At 45.2% G+C, this 21,952-nt stretch overlaps 1 protein-coding gene across 8 annotated transcripts in view; it reads right to left on the minus strand.

Annotated features, from left to right (window-relative positions):
* ATP13A3 (ATPase 13A3) overlaps positions 1-21,952 on the minus strand; it is a 213,599-nt gene that overhangs the window by 157,363 nt on the left and 34,284 nt on the right. For all 8 annotated transcript variants that reach the window (XM_078772426.1, XM_068105924.2, XM_068105923.2 and 5 more), the window contains exons 7-8: positions 10,966-11,035; positions 41-175 (exon numbers count right to left, since the gene is read on the minus strand). In XM_078772426.1, coding sequence (XP_078628552.1) covers positions 41-175; positions 10,966-11,035 — 205 coding nt within the window. The remainder of the gene's footprint in view (positions 1-40; positions 176-10,965; positions 11,036-21,952) is intronic.

The raw sequence follows: 21,952 nt of genomic DNA on the forward strand, positions 1-21,952 counted from the left end.
AAAACAGTTCAATGCTCATGAAAGAGGCAACTTCATTCACCTTGCGGATGGTGTACAAAGAGGAAAAAACTGAGATGAAAGACATGAAGATGATAGCAGTCGCGTAGTAGTAATATTCATCAAACATCCATACACCCACGCTGAATACTTGAAATATATAGAAAGGATTGAGAACCTGAAAAGCAATGGCATGTTTGTTACATGTTGTAAAACTGACACTTTTAGAAACACAAAAGTGGAAAAAACCAGCAGTTTTAACCTGGAGTGATAAAGAAAAACAAACTTGTTCAATCCAGTCATATGTTTCTGGCAGTGCACAAAATCGATCAGTGATAAAGAAGAAATCCACATCACAGCATTAATTCCATGACCGAGGCATCATGACCCAGGCCGACAACCAAATGACAGAGCAAAACCCAACATACTGTTACCCCACGGCATACAAAATATAGTGGTGTCAGATTTAGTTATTTCATTATTACATGGTCCATTGGATTTATGCCAGGAAGAGGAACGACAGACGCGCTCTTCATTGTGAGGCAGTTGCAGGGGAAGTACATGGAGGAGAGGAAGAAGTTGTTTCTTGGGTTTGTTGATCTGGAGAAAGCATTCGATAGGGTTCCACGCAAAGTATTGACATGGGCATTGAGGAAGTTAGAAGTGGAGGAATGGTTGATCAGAGTTGTGATGGCAATGTACAAAAGAGCATGCACAGCTGTAAGGACGAAGGACAGGAACAGTGGTGAGTTTGAGGCGAAGGTGGGAGTGCATCAGGGGTCGGTACTAAGTCCACTACTATTTGTAGCTGTGATGGAGGTGCTGGCTCAGAACGTAAAGCAGGGTTTACCGTGGGAGTTGTTGTATGCAGATGATCTGGTGTTGATTGCGGAAAGTATGGATGGACTGAAGGAAAAGATGAACAAGTGGAAGGAATGTATGGAGACAAAAGGTCTGAAAGTGAATATAAGAAAGACGAAGGTGATGGCAAGTGGTAAAGCATGTGGTGAGGTGGAAAGAACTGGGAAGTGGCCATGTGCTGTGTGCAGGAATGGTGTCGGAGTGAACTCCATTCAATGTACAATGTGCGCTGAGTGGGTTCATCAAAAATGTAGTGGTCTGAGAGGGTCATTAACCAGTGTGGCAGCTACATTAAAATGTAAGGTGTGCACAGAGGGAGCTGCAGATGGAGGAAATGTTGAGTTGGATCTTGGAGACGGCAGGAAGCTGGAAGGTGTGAAAACAATTTGCTACCTCGGAGACATGCTGAATGGAGATGGTGGATCAGACTCGGCAACGGTTGCTGGATTGAGATGTGAATGGAAGAAGTTTCGGGAACTGAGTGGCGTGCTGACGAGGAGGGGACTGTCGTTGAAGCTGAAGGGAAAGGTGTATGCTGCATGTGTGAGAAGTGTTATGATTTATGGGAGCGAGACATGGGTCATGAATGTAGAGCAGCAAAGAAGGCTGGAAAGGGTGGAAATGCGAATGGTTCGGTGGATGTGCGGAGTATCGTTGAGAGAGAGGAAGACAAATGATGAACTGCGAAAGATGATGGGAATAGAGCCTGTGATTGATGCTGTGAAGAGGAACAGGTTGAGATGGTTTGGTCATGTGTTGAGGAAGGATGAAAGTGACTGGTTGAGAAGAGTGATGGAAATGAATATAGAAGGAAGTAGAGGACGGGGAAGACCGAGAAAGGCTTGGCTAAAGATGGTGGAAGAAGAAATGCGGGCAAGGGGGTTAACAAGGAGAGATGCAGAAAATAGGGCAAAATGGAGAAGATCGTCATGGGGACCACAAGGCTGACCCCGGCTCGAGCAGGGAAAATGGCCTTAAAATGCATGTTGTTGTTGTTGTATTATTACATGGTCCAGACAGAGTCCTCCCTTTTGTGTAGTGGGTTAAAAAGGGGTTATTCGTTGTGTAAGATTAAGTCGGTTTTTCCCCATCATCCATTTTCTTCAACAACCATGCATCCCTCAACATCCTTTAGCACACCGGCAATTCAAATATTCCTCCCGCCGAAAGCAACCCGCCACTCTGCACCGCGGCAGCAGGAACTATACCCCATCATAGTATTTTGCTGCAATTTTTCCACTGCCAGCGATAACCAACCTGCCTGCTGCAAACACACATCAACAACAACAACAACAACATGCAACTAGCTGCAAACACACATCGGACCTTTGATTTGAACTCTATATTAACACACCATTTAAGCTCGCATTCCAACACTCGCTCTCCCTTCAGACCCGCTGTTGCTACATGTCGCCGCATCATGACAAGCACAACCATAAAACAACCACGACCGTCACCACCTCAACCACCCTACGACTCACTGCCAACAAGTACCATCTCTACCTGCCTAAAGACATTTCGAGCACTTGCTCGCTGCATTCGCAGCTCCAGCTCCGCCACCGAAGAGCATTCATTACACGCTCTATTACCACCTGTGCCTTCCATTCCAGAATGCATTCCTGCCAGAATGATCACTCCACTTGTCCAGCCTATTGTCAGCGCCTTTACCAGGCGTTTGTGCAGCAATTCGGGAGCACAATTCGGGTGCACCATGCCTGCTCCCATGTTAATTCTGGAGCATGTGTGTTGCTCAACCCAGAGGTATGTCACAAAGGGAGTGTAACGTCATGAAAAGACAAGTCTGGGCCAATGGGCACACTGCATTGGGCCACAAGAGATGGAGCATGACCTGCCCTCCAAGCAACCATGCCCACCAAGGCCAACAAAACTCCACGCCTCCTGGGATGCATAAAGGGCGGAGTGCACCAACATTCTGCGTGTGTGGTTGGTTCTGGTTCCTCGGTGTTGGTGGTGTTTCAGCTGTTTAGTGGAATGGGATGGGACACAGCGGAACGAGCGCTCGGGCAGAGGAGACCGAACCCATCAAACCATGGCAATAACCAGTATGCACACTGCACAGTGACACTCCTCAAATCCAGCTTACCCTTTCCTTGCCATTTCCTGCAATTAGGACCAGCGTGGGGTTTGCCAGTCCACACCGGGTGAGCAAAGAGTTCATCAAAGTTTCCTATCCACCCATCTCCCTTGTCTACTTTTCCCTCGGGTGCGAGTCCGATTGGCACCATGTATTGCTTATCATAAGTATTTCGTACAAGGCATCATTTATACTGGTAAGATCTGCACTGTCTCTCTTCTCTTCGGTACATTGCACACCACACAAATTTCCTCGTTACTTGGCAAAAAACATTTTTTTGACAAGTATGTTGATCACTCCGGTTTGAGTGTGTGTTTGTTTGTGTGTGTGTGTGTGTGTGTGTGTTTGTGTGTTTGTCTGTCCGCTCACATACTTCCCTACAGGTCACAATTTTAAACGGCTCTTCACGAAACGTCACCAAATGGTAGAGTTGGTGGGCCATCAAAATACTATTTATTTTTGACGTCAACATAGGCCAAAGGTCAAAAACCTTTTAAAACTTCTAAAATCCTCAACTTTCATCCGATTGACTTGAAATTTGAAGAGGATTTTCATATCAGTTAACTGAATTCAACCACCAACTGTTTTTGAGATCAGCATAGGCCAAAATGTCAATATAGGCAAAACATCAACAACCTATTGTAATTTCTAAAATCCACAATTTTCATCAGATTTACTTGAAATTTGAAGAGGATTTTCATATCAGGTCACTGAATTCAACCACCAATAATTTTTGAGGTCAAAAGGATGCTCTACTGAGTGCCATTCTACTTTGTTCTCTGTTGCCAAGTCTCGCTCTATGAGTGATTTTTCATTGTTATGTTATATTTCATTGTTATATTTTGCTGCAACACATGAATAAATGTATGTCTGCTGTGTGGATGCCATTGTAAATAAAAACCCTCTTGTCATAATGTGCCACGTACCTTTCCTCACCCCCCTCCACCACCCCCCCCCCCCTCCTCCCCCTTTGCAAATAATAAATCCCCTGCACATGTTCCTCCGATCTGCCAGTGATGTCTTTTCTTTAATGATCCAGTAAAGTCCGCACTAGTGATAGCCAGGAAGTTTTATCCCACTTGTTTTGCTCCAACATAGTCAGCACTGCACTTATGTTCCACTCAGAAGTAATCAAAGTGTGCGCTGAAGGTGCGACCCTCAGTTAGTCGGGCCACGTTGCCCCGAGGTAAACGCTGTAAGACGGGTGACCCTGAGAGACTTGGCCACCTCACTGAGAGACTTGGCCATTGCTTCCCAACCCACCAGGCTGCATAGTTATCCACGGCACGTCAGCCTGCAGGACCGGTGGTTGAGAGGAGTTTGAGAAGTTTCCTCTTGTGCCTAACCCCGAACCCCAGATCCGTAACAATACTTTCACAGCATGTGAACCAACACATGCAAGCATTATTACAAAAAGCCTGTTATCATTGAGTGAACTAGGGCATTGCCCGTACTATATCTATATCTAAAATTATATCCCCCCCCTCTATTTACATGAAATGGTTTGGTCCAAAGCGAACGGCTTCCGGAGTTTGGTAAAGAAATCGCCATCGCGTGCACAAACGCGCAGGAAAGCGAATGAATCGCAAATTCGTTTTTATTAGTTTTAAAACATCGTTTAACGCCAACATAGCGCCAACATAGTTTGCAAACGTGAAATAAATGAATACGCTCTCAAATGTGCCATCCGAGGCAGAGTGTGTCCGCCACGTTCGGCACACGCGATAGTTCGCTGCTCTCTGATTGGTTGAATCGTTTTTTGGACATAGCTCGGTAAGTAATTGTCCGATTAATATGAAACCTTGAAAAGGCACATCCTCGGGTCCCCAGCAATATACCTGGCAAGTTAAAAGTATATCGGACCCGTGGTTGTCGAGAAACAGCGGTCACAGACAAACGTACAGACGTACAAACGTACAGAGATTACTGGAATTATAGATAGATGAAAGTATTGTTTTTGTATGTGTGCACATACAGACGTGGGCACTCGCTAACCAAAATCAATGTGGCTCATAAAATAAAAATTCGGTCATCTGATGGTGAATTTTTTTCGAGATCAAACTGCCATGTAAAATGAATTCCCTTTGTCCAAACTAATGAGATCAATCTCAAAGCAGTGTATGTTTTCATTTTCAGTCCCCTGTTAGCATCTCATCCATTTGCATGATGAAGGCATTTGGCCTCAATTTGCCAACAAGCCAATCGTTTGACGCAAAACCTGAAGTTTCTGTACTGACCGATCTACACCGACAGTTGGGATAACTCCAAACAATTACATTTAAAATTAAAACAAGTGGTGCACGTGGCATGGTATGGTACGCAACAAATCACCTATCGACTTGTTGTTCTCACTCTCTCCCAAACTTCATATTTTTGATTTGATGTACAATACTCTTTACAAAGCATTGGTGATGCCGAAGCAGATTCTTGGCAAGGGTACTACTCAGTGGTTTGCCATTTCCTTCCCAGAATTGTTCGTCAATTATCTGTCCTTTTATATGCTGAATGTAAAGCAAGGAAGCAACATGTACCATTTTAAAGTCTTTGTTAGGACTCGGCTGGGGTTCAAACTGCCAAACTCCCATAATTAAAGCGGATACTCCAACCATTATGCCACCGACTCTGGTTATAGAAATATGTATGTGTGTATGTGTATATATACATATATGCACAGTCGTGGCCAAAAATATTGGCACTCTTACACTTTTTACAAATAATGCACCATTTCTTCCAGAAAATTGCGGAAATTAAAAAATCATTTGGTATCCACATTTGTATTTCTTTGGTTTACAGTGAAACAAAACAAAAAAAAAGTTGAAGAAATTACTAAATCCTAGCTCACTCCACACAGAAATCCAAAAATGGCCTGGACAATATTATTGACACCTTTAAGAAGTTGTGAAAAATAATTAGATTTCAACCAGGTGATTCTCCTTTACTTTGGAATTGAACTCACCTATAGTGAGTTGCAGGTGCCAGCAATATAAAAGTGACTCATTCAACCAGTTTGAATAAAGAAAAGGAGTCATTCTGCTGTTTTGTGTCGCTGTGTATTTCAATGAGCATGGAGAAAAGAAAGAAAACCAGAGAATTGTCTGAGGTCAGACACAATATTGTAGCCAAGCAAGGACAATCTCAAGGCTATAAGTCCATCTCAAGAGACCTTGACGCTCCTGTATCCACCGTACGCAATGTTATCAGGAAGTTTAAGGCCCATGGCACTGTAGCCACCCTCCGTGGATGTGGTCTTAAGAGAAAATTTGATCAAAGATTGCAGAAAAGGATTGTTCGAATGGTGGAGAAAGCACCTCGATCAACTGCCAAACAGATTCAAGTTGACCTTCAGACACAAGGTACGACAGTTTCAACTCGCACCTTCCGTCGCCAACTCAATGAAAGGGGGTTATATGGTAGGAGACTCAAGAGGACCCCACTCCTGAGAAAGCCCAACTGGAATTTTCCAAAACACACCTGAACAAGCCAAAATCCTTCTGGGAGAATGTCCTGTTGACAGATGAGACCAAATTCGAGCTTCTTGGTAAAGCACATCATCTCTATGTTTACAGAAAACAAAATGAAGCCTTCAATGAAAAGACCACCTTCCCCACAGTGAAACATGGAGGAAGTTCATTTATGATTTGTGGTTGCTGTGCTGCCTCTGGCACTTGGTGCCTTTAATGTGTGCACAGCATCATGAAATCAGGAGATTACCAAGGCATTCTGGAGACCAATGTTCAACCTAGTGTCAGAAGGCTGGGTCTCCGTCAAAGATCATGGGTCTTGCAGCAGGACAATGACCCCAAACACACTTTAAAAAGCATCCAGGAATGGTTCAAGACAAAATGCTGGACTGTTCTTAAATGGCCAGCAATGAGGCCAGATCTAAATCCCATTGAACACCTGTGGGGAGATCTGAAAACAGCAGTTGGGAGAAGGCTTCCTTCAAATCTGGGAGAACTGGAGCAGTTTGCACAAGAAGAGTGGGCCAAACTGCCAGTAGAGCGGTGCAGGAAGCTCATTCATGGTTACAGGAAGCCCTTCACTGCAGTTATTTTGTCCAAAGGCTGTGCTACCAAATATTAAGTCCAGGGTATCAATAATTTTGTCAATGCCATTACTTTTTATTTTTACTGATGTAAAAGGATATATTAAGTTTTGAATCAAAAATAACGGTTCTGTAATAAAAACGTGCAAGGGTGCCAATATTTTTGCCCACGACTGTGTATGTGTGTGTGTGTATATATATATATGTACAGTCACATGAAAAAGTAAGTACACCCCATGTAAAGTTATGACTTTTTCAACATATTTCAACATACAGATATTTGATCTTCATTTCAACAATATTGATAGATAAAGGTGACATAATATAACAAATATCATGAAACATTTACATTTTGTAGTCCATTGTATAATTTCAATAAACATAAATGCAAATTTTGCATGTGGAAAAAGTAAGAACACCCCATGAAATGTTTTTTAAATCTTTTTAGCATATGTGGACATATCAATATTTGATCTTCATTTAAACGGTATCTATAGACAAAGATGATCTAATTGAACAAAAAACAATGATAAATTGACTTTGCAATAATTTATTCAACAAAAAATTAACAGAGATGCCATTTCCTTCTGTGGAAAAAGGAAGTACACCCTTGGCTCTAATAGGTGGTATTGCCCCCTTTGGCAGAAACAACCTCAAGTAGGCGTTTCTTATAACTGTCCACCAGTCTCTCACATCGACTGGGAGAAATTTTTGCCCACTCCTCCATGCAGAATTATTTCAGCTGTGCGATGTACGAGGGGTTTCTTGCGTGCACAGCTCGTTTCAAATCCCCCCACAACATCTCGATGGGATTTAGATCTGGGCTTTGACTTGGCCATTCCAGAACCCTCCAATTCTTTCTTTTCAGTCATTCCTTGGTAGATTTACTGGTATGTTTAGGGTCATTGTCATGTTGCAAGGTCCACCTTCGGTTGAGCTTCAACTTTCCGACAGATGGCCTCACATTATCCTCAAGCACCCTCTGGTACAATGAAGAATTCGTAGTGGATTTTATGATGGTGAGCTGCCCAGGCCCTGATGCAGCAAAGCTGCCCCAAACCATAATATTTCCACCACCATGCTTTACAGTTGGTATCAGGTTCTTGTGGTCAAATGCTGTCTTTGGTTTTCGCCAAACATGTCTTCTGGTACTGTAGCCAAATAGCTCTACCTTTGACTCATCTGTCCAGAGCACATTGTTCCAGAAGTGCTGGTCTTTGCCTCGGTGTTCATTGGCAAACTTTAGTCTTGCCCTGATGTTCTTTCTGGACAGCAAAGGTTTCCTCCTGGCACACCTCCCATGTAGATCAAATTTTTTCAGCCTCTTTCCTCTTTTCCCTGTGTGTCGCAAGAGGCGACTAATAAGGTTGGCGGCAGGAAGGGCATCCGGCTGTAAAACATTGCTTCAAAAATGGGGACCATGGTCCACCCAAAAAAAGGCCAACCCCTGCTCTGCGGGGAAAAATGGCCTCTAACGGTGTTTTTTTTTTTTTTTTTCTCTCTCTTTCTAATGGTAGACTCGTGCACTTTCACATCAACAGTGGCAAGAGCTACCTGTAGGTCCCATGATGACATGCTGGGGTTCTTCGAGACTTCTTTCAGCATCTTGCGGTCTGCTCTCGGGCTCAACTTGCTGGGGCAGCCTGGCCTGTACAAGTTGGCAGTTGTTTGGAATATTCTTCTCTTGTAGATGATCTTCCGGACAGTCGAATGATTGAATTCAAATTGTTTGGAGATCTTTTTAAATCACTTCCCAGACTCGTAGGCATCTATAACCTTCTTTCTGAAGGCCTCAGAGAGCTCTTTTGATCTAGGCATGGTGACACCGCACACTTCAACAACAAAGAGCAAACCAAACTAAATGTCTGAGGTTTAAATAAGACAGGTTCCTCCAAGATCCTCTTTAACCATGTTCTAATCATTTGCACCTGAGCTGGTGCACCTGATTCTAATTTTAGGTATTTGAAGTAATGATAAATGTAGGGGTGTACTTACTTTTTCCACATGCGAAATTTGCATTTATGTTTATTTAAATTATACAATGGACGACAAAATGTAAATGTTTCATGATATTTGTTATATTATATCACCTTTATCTATCAATATTGTTGAAATGAAGATCAAATAGCTGTATGTTGAAATATGTTGAAAAAGTCATAACTTTACATGGGGTGTACTTACTTTTTCACGTGATTGTATTTATACATACACTACATGATCAAAAGTATGCGGATACCCCTTCTAAGTAGTGGATTCGGCTGTTTCAGCCACACCCATTGCTGACAGGTATATATAATAAAGCACACAGCCATGCAATCTCCATAGATAAACATTGGCAGCAGAATGGGCCATACTGAAGAGCTCAGTGACTTTCAACGTGGCACCGCCATAGGATGCCACCTTTCCAACAACTCAGTTCATCAAATTTCTGCCCTGCTAGAGCTGCCCCGGTCAACTGTAAGTGCTGTTATTGTTAAGTAGAAACGTCTCGGAGCGCCAACAGCTCAGCCGCAAAGTGCTAGGCCACACAAGCTCACAGAACGGGGACCGCTAGGTGCTGAAGCGCGTAGCGTCTGAAAATCATCTGTCCGCGGTTGCAACACTCACTACCAAGTTCGAAACTGCCTCTGGAAGCAACGTCAGCACAACAACTGTTTGTCGGGAGCTTTATGAATTGGGTTACCATGGCTGATCAGCTGCACACAAGCCTAAGATCACCATGCGCAATGCCAAGCGTCGGCTGAAGTGGTGTAAAGCTCGCCGCCATTGGACTCTGGAGCAGTGAAAACATGTTCTCTGGAGTGATGAATCACGCTTCACCATCTGGCAGTCCGACGGACAAATCTGGGTTTGGCGGATGCCAGGAGAACGCTATCTGCCCGAAGCCATAGTGCCAACTGTAAAGTTTGGTGGAGGAGGAATAATGGTCTGGGGCTATTTTTCATGGTTCGGGCTAGGCTCCTTGGTTCTTATGAAGGGAAATCTTAATGCTACATCATACAATGACGTTCTCGACCCGTGGTTCCCAACCTGGGGGCCATGGTGTATTTCTCGGGGGGCAATGGGTACTTGGAATTCTAAATGTTCATGTTGGATACTTGGAATTCCTCATTTTCTGTGTAATAATTTACCAATTCTCATACAAACAAAATAGCCAATTAAAGGAAAAAACACCTCTCAGAATGCACCACAGAGCACCTAGAAATCAAAAAATTTCTGGGGGGAATGCCCCCAGACCCCCGTAGCCTGCTTGGATGCGCTCCGCTGCTCGACCCTCGCGAAAGGGAGGGGGGTGCTGGGGATGTGCTCTGGGAGCCAAGGGGGCCATAACACAAAAAAGGTTGGGAACCCCTGTTCTAGACGATTGGGTGCTTCCAATTTTGTGGCAACAGCTTCGGGAAGGCCCTTTCATGTTTCAACATGACAATTCCCCCGTGCACAAAGTGAGGTCCATACAGAAATGGTTTGTCGAGATCGGTGTGGAACAACTTGACTGGCCTACACAGAGCCCTGACCTCAACCCCATGTAACACCTTTGGGATGAATTGGAGCACCGACTGCGAGCCAGGCCTAATCGCCCAACATCAGCGCCCGACCTCACTAATGCTGTTGTGGCTGAATGGAAGCAAATCCCAGCAGCAATGTTCCAACATCTAGTGCAAAGCCTTCCCAGAGGAGTAGAGGCTGTTATAGCATCACTTCGGTACATTTTCCAACTTCTACATTAAGTCAGGTTCGCAAGATGATTTGCGCACGTTCATGCAGGGACACAATTATGGTCTCCATTGGACACAGCACCATAAACTGCAAAGCATAAGGTAAATCAAAGTGAGAATTCTGGGTTCTTCAAATGTACCACAATTGCTAGCTGGTTATACCAGAAAAGCAAGACTATTTGGTAAATTTATGGCAGAAACACCTCCCTTGCAAGAAATAGGCAATGCAGAGCACAAAATGAAACACCTACCTCTTTAAGAAGAAGTCTCGGGTACGAAGGCACTTTTACTGCTATTTCATTGTATCCATAGAATACTCTCCTGAAATGACATCACACATGGGATTATGCCGACTTTATAATAAATACCTTATGCAAAGCTGTTTTAAAGGATACACGGGAGAAACTTCAGACATGCTGGTAGCAACATAATTTACTATATAAAACAAGCATTCTGAGTATTGCGCTGCAATACATGTCCCCTATCAGCAGTCTGTCGTCCGGAAAACTGTTGGGGAAATTACCAAAGGGTTATTTACCCACAGGTTCTGAATCGTTCCCAATCGCTAATTACCTCAGGATGGGCTCACCTGTGATTCGCACTCGGGACTTCGATTTATACACCTTGCAGACAGGTCAGCAGAAGCACGAGAAAATACGTTGTTGATAAAGAACCTTTCGAGTCGCTAAATATCAGTAATTTATTATATTTTCCGGTTCACGATCAATGTGTATATATATATATATATATATATGTTGCTCGGCTTGGCTACGCCCCTCCCAAAAGCGCGCGCTGTGTCGCGCTTTTGACGTTCGCGAGACGAGGTTGAGGGCGTGCGGTGCGGCTTGAGGAGAACTCTAGAATAAACAAAGTGCCATGACTCTGCCAAAAATGATCGAAACGTCGTGAAGTTCGAACTTGATCTGTAACTTATCATGAGGAAACCATGTACCAAGTTTGAAATCATTAGCATTATGAGTTTAGAAAAAAAGTCTGGAAAATTGTTCTTTGCGTGACGGACTGACAGACGGACAGACGGACAGACGGACAGACAGACAGAGGGATGGAGTGCAAACCTATAGTCCCCTCCGGTGTACACCGGCGCGGCAGGGGACTAATAAAATAAAGATTAGATGAAAATTAGGTGAATGAAATGAATGAATGAATGAATGATCGTTTTAAGGCCATTTTTCCCCGCTAGAGCGGGGGTTAGAGCGGGGGTTAGCCTTAGAGCGGGGGTTAGCCTTAGAGCGGGGGTTAGCCCGTTAGTTAGTTAGTTAGTTAGTTAGTTAGATGAAAATTAGGTGCATATATACAATTTAATAATAATAATAATAATAATACATTTATTTTGTATAGCGCTTTTCAAGAAACCCAAAGACGCTTTGACATAGTACGTAAAACAAAGACAAAAGAGACAAAAACACATAATTAAATAACCAAACAGAAAGGAAGGAGAAGGAGAAGAGACGATCAGGGGTTGAATGCGGTGTTGAACAGGTGGGTCTTGAGTGATGATTTGACTGTGGTGAGTGAGGAGGAGTCTCTGATGGTTTGAGGTAGTGAGTTCCAGAGTGTGGGAGCAGCGATGGAGAAGGCCCTGTCCCCCCAGGATCTGAGTTTGGTCCGGATGGGGGGGGGACAGGAGGTTGGCAGCAGCAGAGCGGAGGGTGCGGGTGGGAGTGTGTCTGGGGAGGAGGTCAGTCAGGTAGGATGGGGCCAGGTTATAGAGGGCTTTGTAGGTCAGGAGGAGGATTTTGTACTGGATTCTCTGGGAGATGGGAGCCAGTGGAGCTTGTAAAGGACGGGGGACCGGGGGTGATGTGGTGAGTGGCCCGGGAGTGGGTGAGTAGATGGGCAGCGGAGTTCTGAATGTATTGAAGTTTATTGATGATATTTGAGGGTGAACCATGGAGGAGGCTGTTGCAGTAGTCCAGACGGGAAGTGATGAAGGCGTGGATGAGGGTTTCTGCAGCTGTGGAGGAGAGGGATGGACGGAGACGGGCGATGTTTTTCAGATGAAAGAAGGCTGTCTTGGTGATCTGTTTAGTGTGTTTGTCGAAGGAGAGGGTTTGGTCATATATACAATTTAGGTGCTTATATACAATTTAGGTGCTTATATACAATTTAGGTGGTTATGCACGATTTAGGTGCTCATTGGAAATTAGGTGCTTTTATACAATTTAGGCGCTTATTGGAAATTAGGTGCTTATATGCAATTTTGGTGCTTTTTGGAAATTAAGTGCTTATATACAAATTAGGTTCTTAATGGAAATTAGGTGCTTTTATACAATTAAGGTGCTTATTGGAAATTAGGTGCTTATATACAATTTAGGTGTTTATTGGAAATTAGATGCTTATATGCAATTTTGGTGCTTATTGGAAATTAGGTTCTTATATACAATTTAGGTGCTTATTGGAAATTAGATGCTTGTAACCAATTTAGGTGCTTATTGCAAATTTGGTGCTTATTGCAAGGCAGTGGCGGGGGAACATGTTACCATCCAGCATGAGCGGTATTTCTCGTACGGATGAAGAAAAGGAGAAAGGTTAAGAGAAGGAGTCGGAGGATTATTGGGTGGGGGAAATGAAGGGGCAACGTCGTCGTAGAGTACAAGTAGAGGATGAGGGCCAGGTATGAGCAACTTCGCGAAGAGGCGGTAGGTGGATGAGGAGTGGAAGAAGTACGGAGAGGTGTTTTGGGGAATTGTGGAAATTTTGTGTTGAAGCACATCAGGCCAAAAGGTGCATCATCGAGGGATAGGAACCAGGTATGGTGGATGGAGGAAGTAGCAAAGGCAGTTGTCCAAAATAAGTAGGTTTGGAGGAGGATAGAGAAGATCAAGGATAGAGGGAGGCAGCCAGATGCTGGGTTGCTGCATCTGTATGGGGAGAAGAAGAAAGCTCAAGCAAGTTGGAAGAGGATGGTATGAAGAACATGATCTATAAAATGGCCCGGGACAGGGATTTCTTTTTTTTGTATACTTAGTCGAGGCTCGTATAAGAGCTAAAACATAGAACATACAATAAAGGGAGCGGGAGACAAGAGGAGAGAGGGAAGCACAACAACAGCAGAAAACAGGGACAGTGGGATGGAGATCTGTGGAAGGGAGAGGGCTGGGGCGTGGTGCATGGGATAAACAACAAGATGGACACGACAAGGAATTTCAGGAAAGAAAACGGAATTTGAAGGAGGGGGTTTGGGGTGGATTAACGGGGATAGAAAAGATCAAGGTTTTGCATGGGGCAAGATAAGAGATGGTGGTGAACAGCTGTTCTGAAGACCTGGAGGGAGGAGTGGGATTGAAGACAGTGTGGGAGTTTGTTCCAAAGGCGGGAGAAAAGAGGAATGAAAGAATGAAGTTGAATAGAGAGTCTTAATCTTGGCAGTTTCACCACAAGAGGATTGCTGGCAGATCTTGTGCATCCTGAAGGAATATTTGGGGGATAGAGCACAGACAGAGCAGGGGGAGCTTGGCCAAAGAGTCGTCCGTCGAAGCCAGAAAGACCACCAACATGCCTGCAGTGAGAGAGAGTGAAAGGCCCTGAGCTTCATCGCGGAAGATACTAATAATTCGAAAAGCCTTAGTTTCTATAGCGTGAAGCCAAGCTAGGTGTGAGGCAGGAGCACCAGCCCAGAGGGGAGAGCAGCTAAGTAATGCCAAGGAAGGACTTTGCACGGCAGAGGATGCCCAGTTGGTGATTGCTTTGGAGGCCATCTTGGCAATGTGGTTTTCCCAGGAAAGATCATGGCAGATGGTGAGACCCAAAAGCTTGAGTGACAGAACTTCTTGGAGAGGATTGTTGAGAAATGGTCGCGTCCTTGGTGGGACGGTTGTTCACGTCCTTGGCGGGAAAATGCACTCGTTGGCACGAAATAGGCCTTGCTGTGCGTCCGCTCACTCCTGGCTTCGTCGAGCGCGCAGTGAGCAGGCCGCATCTGTGCACTTGTCGTTCTTGCTTGGGAAACCGTAGTTCTCGGTCTGCAGTTCCTCCTCCTCACGATCACTCGGATCACACGATCACTCAGATGTCAGAACATGACCGTTCATGATGAATCTTCCTTGCACAAGAGCAATAGCGACCGTTCGCTATGGGATCCAGAACGTGAAGCCCAAAATATCCGCTGCTCCAAATATTTTGTACTTGTGGCTCTGACGTCATCCCACGACGTCTCAGTGTCCACTCCTATCAGCTAGTCCCGTCTAACCAGTCCTTGTGCCAATCAAATCCCAGACCAATCACTGCTCTTCAAGGCGTGGCTCCACGGCCCTGCCTGATTGACGTGGTGATGTAGCGGCTGTGACACCAGCGGTAGTGTTCGATGCCTGGTTTCCGGTTTGTTTTTAATTAGCTTTATTAATTATGGTGTTTGATCCTTTCCTGGATCCACTGTTCTCTATTATCCTCCGTACTAGCTAGCCTTGGCTTGTCTATGGTGTGTAGTGGCGGTGTCATAAGGAACACACGAAAAGCTTACAGAGGCAATTACATACAGCGGATTAATTTACTCACAATCTCTCGCTAATTAACAAATCCCACCCCTCTCCTGGGGACAAAGATACAAGCTTACCCGACATACGGTTGACACAAATTTCCTACTTATACACATCGAGGTTTCTTCTTCCTCATGGCAGTCAGAGCACACTAATCTATACACTCTACCTGGCTCTAAGGTAATCATTGTCTACCCCCTACAAACGTAACAATATACAGTCACGTGAAAAAGTAAGTACACCCCATGTAAAGTTTTGACTTTTTCAACATATTTCAACATACAGCTATTTGATCTTCATTTCAACAATATTGACAGATAAAGGTGATATAATATAACAAATATCATTAAACATTTACATTTTGTAGTCCATTGAATAATTTAAATAAAGTAAGTACACCCCTACATTTATCACGACTTCAAATACCTAAAATTATAATCAGGTGCACCAGCTCAGGTGCAAATGATTAGAACATCGTCAGAGAGGATCTTGGAGGAACCTGTCTTATTTAAACCTCAGACATTTAGTTTGGTTTGCTCTTTGTTGTTGAAGTGTGCAGCGTCACCATGCCTAGATCAAAAGAGCTCTCTGAGACCTTCAGAAAGAAGGTTGTAGATGCCTACGAGTCTGGGAAGGGATTTAAAAAGATCTCCAAACAATTTGAAATCAAGCATTCGCCTGTCCGGAATATCATCTACAAGTGGAGAAGATTCCAAACAACTGCCAACTTGTTCAGGCCAGGCCGCCCCAGCAAGTTCAGCCCGAGAGCAGACCGCAAAATGCTGAAAGAAGTCTTTAAGAACCCCAAAATGTCATCACGGGACCGACAGGTAGCTCTTGCCACTGTTGATGTCAAAGTGCACGAGTCTACCATTAGAAAGAGGCTGCACAAATTTGATCTACATGGGAGGTGTGCCAGGAGGAAACCTTTGCTGTCCAGAAAGAACATCAGGGCAAGACTAAAGTTTGCCAATGAACACCGAGGCAAAGACCAGCACTTCTGGAACAATGTGCTCTGGACAGATGAGTCAAAGGTAGAGCTATTTGGCCACAGTACCAGAAGGCATGTTTGGCGAAAAACAAAAACAGCATTTGACCACAAGAACCTGATACCAACTGCAAAGCGCAAAGCATGGTGGTGGAAATATTATGGTTTGGGGCAGCTTTGCTGCATCAGGGCCTGGGCAGCTCACCATCATAGAATCCACTACGAATTCTTCATTGTACCAGAGGGTGCTTGAGGATAATGTGAGGCCATCTGTCGGAAAGTTGAAGCTCAACCGAAGGTGGACCTTGCAGCATGACAATGACCCTAAACATACCAGTAAATCCACCAAGGAATGACTGAAAAGAAAGAATTGGAGGGTTCTGGAATGGCCAAGTCAAAGCCCGGATCTAAATCCCATCGAGATGTTGTGGGGGATTTGAAACGAGCTGTGCATGCAAGAAACCCCTCAAACATCGCACAGCTGAAAGAATTCTGCATGGAGGAGTAGGCAAAAATTTCTCCCAGTCGATGTCAGAGACTGGTAGACAGTTATAAGAAATGCCTACTTCAGGTTGTTTCTGCCAAAGGGGGCAAAACCACCTATTAAAGCTCACAGCCACAACACAGCCACGAAACACGATATTAAAAACACCTCACAGCCACAAAATTAAAAACACCTCACCACCAAGTAATTCAAAACACCACATCACCAACTAATTCAAAACACCTCACCACCACGTAATTATAAATACCTCACCACCACGTGATTTAAAAACACCTCACCACGTCATTAAAAAACACCTCACCACCACATAATTCAAAATACCTCACCACCACGTGATTCAAAACCACCACCACGTTATTAAAAACACTTCACAACCACGGAAAAAAAAGTTTGAGGGAGTCGTTAAGTGACAACACAGACACTGCCCAGATGTGTAGATATATAGATAAATGACTGTACCCGAGTTGCCGTTTTGTCATGGTTTACACCAATCATAATTCAAACAATTATTTTGCACAAATGTATTTGTAATATACGTGTATTTGTAATATACGTGTTTTGTAATATACCTTTTATAAACAATTGAAGTTGAAAACTTAAGTTGAAAAAAAAAATGCCCCAAAAAAAAAATCAAAAAAAAAAAACATTTGGAACATTTTTCAAAAAATACCCTTAGGACATACCGACGGGAGAGATATGTGCATACCAGACGTTTTGTATGATTTCACAAACGTTTGAGGGAGTAGTTCAGTGAGAAGACAACACAACACAAGACAAGACAGACTGCACAGATATATATATTATATAGAATCATATATATTGTTGCGGATTTGTAATTGTTGTAAAGATCACCCTTTGTAAATGTCATGATCGTTGTAAATACCTCCATAATTGTAAAGGTCAAAGGTCGTCCCCTTAATTAATTCATCGCATACACCTAGCCAATCTTAAGCCCTTCTAAGTAGTTATCTCTTTATTCTATGTGAGTTTAAGGCTCTGTTGGCCATTAATTGACACTCCATTGCACCGAATCAAATAAGAATAGCTCCCCTTCAATAATTACATTGCCCAGCCCAAACTCCCTCTCTGGGTAAAGCAGCTTCACAAGCGTGGGGTGCGTGCCCTCTCATTTCGCTACAAATAGTGAATACGTGCTCCGTGCTCTGTTTGAACAGGAGGGGCAGGGTCGCCGGGAAGAGGCAAGCCCAGGGCGCGCCACGAGGGGCGGGGCTGTTCAGCCCCATGCCCAAATAAGGGAACAAGCCCGTAGCTCGCCACGAGGGGCACGCCGTTCGGCGCCATGTCCAAATAAGGAGGCAAGCCCGTGGCATTGCCAGATAAGGTCACAGAGCACGGGGGGAAGGCGGTACCGAAACCGACGAGGGCGTGTCACACCCACGCTTGAGGATGAGATATGCGTGCGAAGATCGGGCAAGAGAGAGATGAGTGAGGGAGCCCCACAAGCAGTTCTGTGAAGGTAGTTGCTTGAAGGTTCATGAGAGTTGAACAAAGTAGGTACAAGGTCGGTGAGAAGGCACGAACGAGAGGTGTGATCTAGCAAGACTGAGAGAGAGAGACGTGAGGGGGTGCCTGTATTGCGGCAATAGGCCGACACCCTCTAGGCCCTATCGCCGGTCGGTGAGACGCGAGGCTGTGTTTGCCGGGTTTTCGCCTCGACCCCAAAGCGTGGATCGGAGCGCGCGCTTGGAGCCGGACCTCGACGCCTACCATCTGCCTGGACCCTCCTCTGCCGTCCCAAACCATCCCTGCCTTTCCATCCTTTGGTGTACGTGAGTTTGTTCTGTGTGTCTTGTCCCTGGGTATTAATTAAGCTTGTATAAGTTAATATTTGCACTGTGTCACCTGCTTTTTCCATTTTCCCTGTATATAACCTTGACTGCTCCTTTTGCTTAGTGTGTGTAAATAATAAATCCTGTTACTCTTCTGTACGTCTTCTTCTTCTTCCTCTTTACATTCGGTCGCTTTAGAGGTTTCCAAATTGAATACCTGTGGCGCGATTTCGGCCAACGTCCAGGAATCGGGTTAGTCGGGGTAACTGTTCGGCCGCGGTGCCATCCGCTCGGCAAAACAACATCTTATCCGCGGTTCGTAACAATATATATACGAGGTGTGTTCAAAAAGTATGCGACCTTAATTTGTCGTGCGTAAACAAATGAAGCTAGGGAGGCGTTGATTGGTGCACGTATGTAGGCGATCCTAATGCGCACGCGTGAATTTTTTTCCCACCTGCAGAAGCTGTCATTCGACGGCAGACCGCCGATGAGTGAGGAAGTGTAAGTGAGCGCCGTCGGATTTTCGTTTTTGACAAAATGACGGAAAACCTGAACAACGCTACTGCATCAAATTTTGTGTAAAGCTTGGCGATTCCCAAGTGGAAACGATCCGCAAGATTCAACAGACCTTCGGGGACGAAGCAATGAGCACCACACAGATAAAGGAGTGGTACAACCGCTTCAAAGATGGCCGCGCATCAGTGGAGAGTGAAACACGTTCGGGTAGGCCCTCAACATCCCGAAATGAGGTCGTCATTGACCAATTGAGGACCCTGGTGATGCAGGATCGTCGAATCACGATCAGAGAACTTGCAGACGAGGTGGGCGTCAGCATTGGATCCGTTCATTCCATTATGAAGGAGGATTTGGGCTTCAGGAGAATCTCAGCGAAGTTCGTACCAAAGCTGCTAACGATTGAGCAGAAGCAACTCCGTTTGGAGATCGCACAGGACATGCTGGAGACTGTGAACAGCGATCCCAGCTTCCTCAACACAGTGATCACTGGCGATGAGTCCTGGGTTTATGGGTACGACCCAGAAACCAAGTTGCAGTCATCACAATGGAAGCATCCAACATCTCCGAGGCCAAAAAAAGCAAGGCAAGTCCGCAACAATGTCAGTCATGCTGACCGTCTTCTTCGACTCCAGTGGCGTGGTTCATCGCGAGTACGCACCACACGGCACAACCATCACCAAGGAGTATTACCAAGAGGTTCTGCGTCGCCTTCGTGACGCTGTGCGACGCAAACGGCCGGACCTGTGGGCAGCGGGCAATTGGCAGCTCCATCACGATAACGCACCCGCCCATTCTTCACATTTGATAGAGTTTCTTGGCCAAACACAACACACCTGTGCTTCGTCAGGCTCCCTACTCTCCCGACATGGCTCCGTGTGACTTCTGGCTTTTCTCCAAGCTGAAAATGCCCCTGAAAGGGACCAGATTTCAGTCCAGAGAAGACATCGTGCGGAATGCGACGGACCAGCTGCGCGCCATCCCAAAAGAGGCGTTCCAGCGCTGCTTCCGACAGTGGCAGAACCGTTGGGAGAGGTGTGTGGCAGCCCAAGGGGACTACTTTGAAGGAGATTAGTATAAGTTTGTTGTATCTGGATACGAGTATTTTTTATGAACAAAGGTCGGATACTTTTTGAACACACCTCGTATATATATGTGTGTGTGTGTGTGTGTGTGTGTGTGTGTGTGTGTGTGTGTGTGTGTGTGTGTGTGTGTGTGTGTGTGTGTGTGTGTGTGTGTATATATATTGTTGCGGAGATGAGGACTGTATTTTTTTTGATTGTGTGCTGTATTATTATTATTATTGTTTATTCTGCGCCCCCCTACCTCCGGAGCTGTGTAAAGGTGAAAGGGCATCCCATAATTAGTCCACAAGCATACACGTCAGCCAAGTAATAGAATACCCCTGTTGATAGTTATCTCTTATTCTGTGTTCTAGGGTAAGGCTGTGTCTCCCATTAATTGAAGTACTCCATTGCACCAGTGAAAGAGAATAGATCCCCTTTCATTCCCATCCCCAAAATCCCCATTTCCTCCACATCCCCTTTCGTCATTGCCGAGCCTCGATTGCCCATATTACATCCCCTCTCGTCATTGCTGAGCCCTCGATTCCCAATCACCTCCCCTCCAAAACCACCATTGACCATGTGCTTGAGTCGGAGAAGAAAGGCGTGTCTCCACCTCGTCATAGAGGGGAGGAGGGGCGTACCCGCCCGTCGTCATCGAGGGCGGAGCCCGAGGGTCGCGCGACCAACCAGGGCCGAGGTGAGCACCCCGATGGGCGTGTCCAAAACGCCGGCGGCTTAATCGCTGGAGGCGCTATAAAAGGGCGCGCACGGAAGTGAGTCGTGAGTTGGTTGCAGAGTTGGTCTTGGTGAGAGTTGGTCTTGGCAAGAGAGTTGGTCTGAGTTGGTTGTGAGTCGGTTGCCAGTAGAGGGTCCGTGAAGAGTCGGTTGCCAGTAGAGGGTCCGTGAAGAGTTGGTCACAAAGAGTTGGTCACGAAGAGTTGGTCACAAAGAGTTGGTCACAAAGAGTTGGTCACAAAGAGTTGGTCACAAAGAGTTGGTCACAAAGAGTTGGTCGTCAAGAAAGAGTCCTGAAGCTTGTGAGGGAAGGAGAGAGAACCCGTCACACCAACCCCCCAAGCTCCGCGTTGGCTCCACCAAGCGTTCACCTCCACCAAGGCTCCACCAAGCTCCGCGTTGGCTCCACCAAGCGTTCACCTCCACCAAAGCTCCACCAAGCTCCGCGTTGGCTCCACCAAGCGTTCACCTCCACCAAGGCTCCACCAAGCTCCGCGTTGGCTCCACCAAGTGTTCACCTCAACCAAAGCTCCGCCAAGCTCCGCGTTGGCTCCACCAAGCGTTCACCTCCAGCCATCCACCTCCTGCCATTCCTGTCATTCCCCGCATGAGTCTGTCTTCTGTTTGTTCTGTCCTGGGTTAATTAAGTCTGTATAAGCTAGTATTTTCCCTGTGTCACCTGCGTCTTATGTGCTTGTAAATAAACGTGACTGCTTTCTTTTTGCTTGTGTGTAAATAGTCAATAAATTCAGCAGTATTTCCAAACCTTTCTTTGCCTTCGTTTTCCTCTTTGCATTCGTCGCCTTTGTCTCTTCCCTATTGACTAGCTGCGGTGCGACCCGGCCAACGTTTGGGTGGAATCGGGTGAGTCGGGGATCCTGTTAGGTCGCGGTAATACACCACCGCTCGGTCATCATAACATCTAAACCGCGATCTGTAACAATATATATATATATATATATATATATATATATATATATGGATTCAGAGCAGGCCACTCTACTCTGGACATGTTGCTTCTGCTGTCTCAACAATGGATGGAGGTCAACACCAGACAATAAATCCCTCTGAACAGACAGTTTTATGACAACTTACAAATTAGAAAGATTCTTTATAAAATTTTATGCCTTTATGATCGTTA

The sequence above is a fragment of the Myxine glutinosa genome, chromosome 2, assembly GCF_964187855.1.
Source record: "Myxine glutinosa chromosome 2, kmMyxGlut1.1, whole genome shotgun sequence".
NCBI classification, from domain to species: domain Eukaryota; kingdom Metazoa; phylum Chordata; class Myxini; order Myxiniformes; family Myxinidae; genus Myxine; species Myxine glutinosa.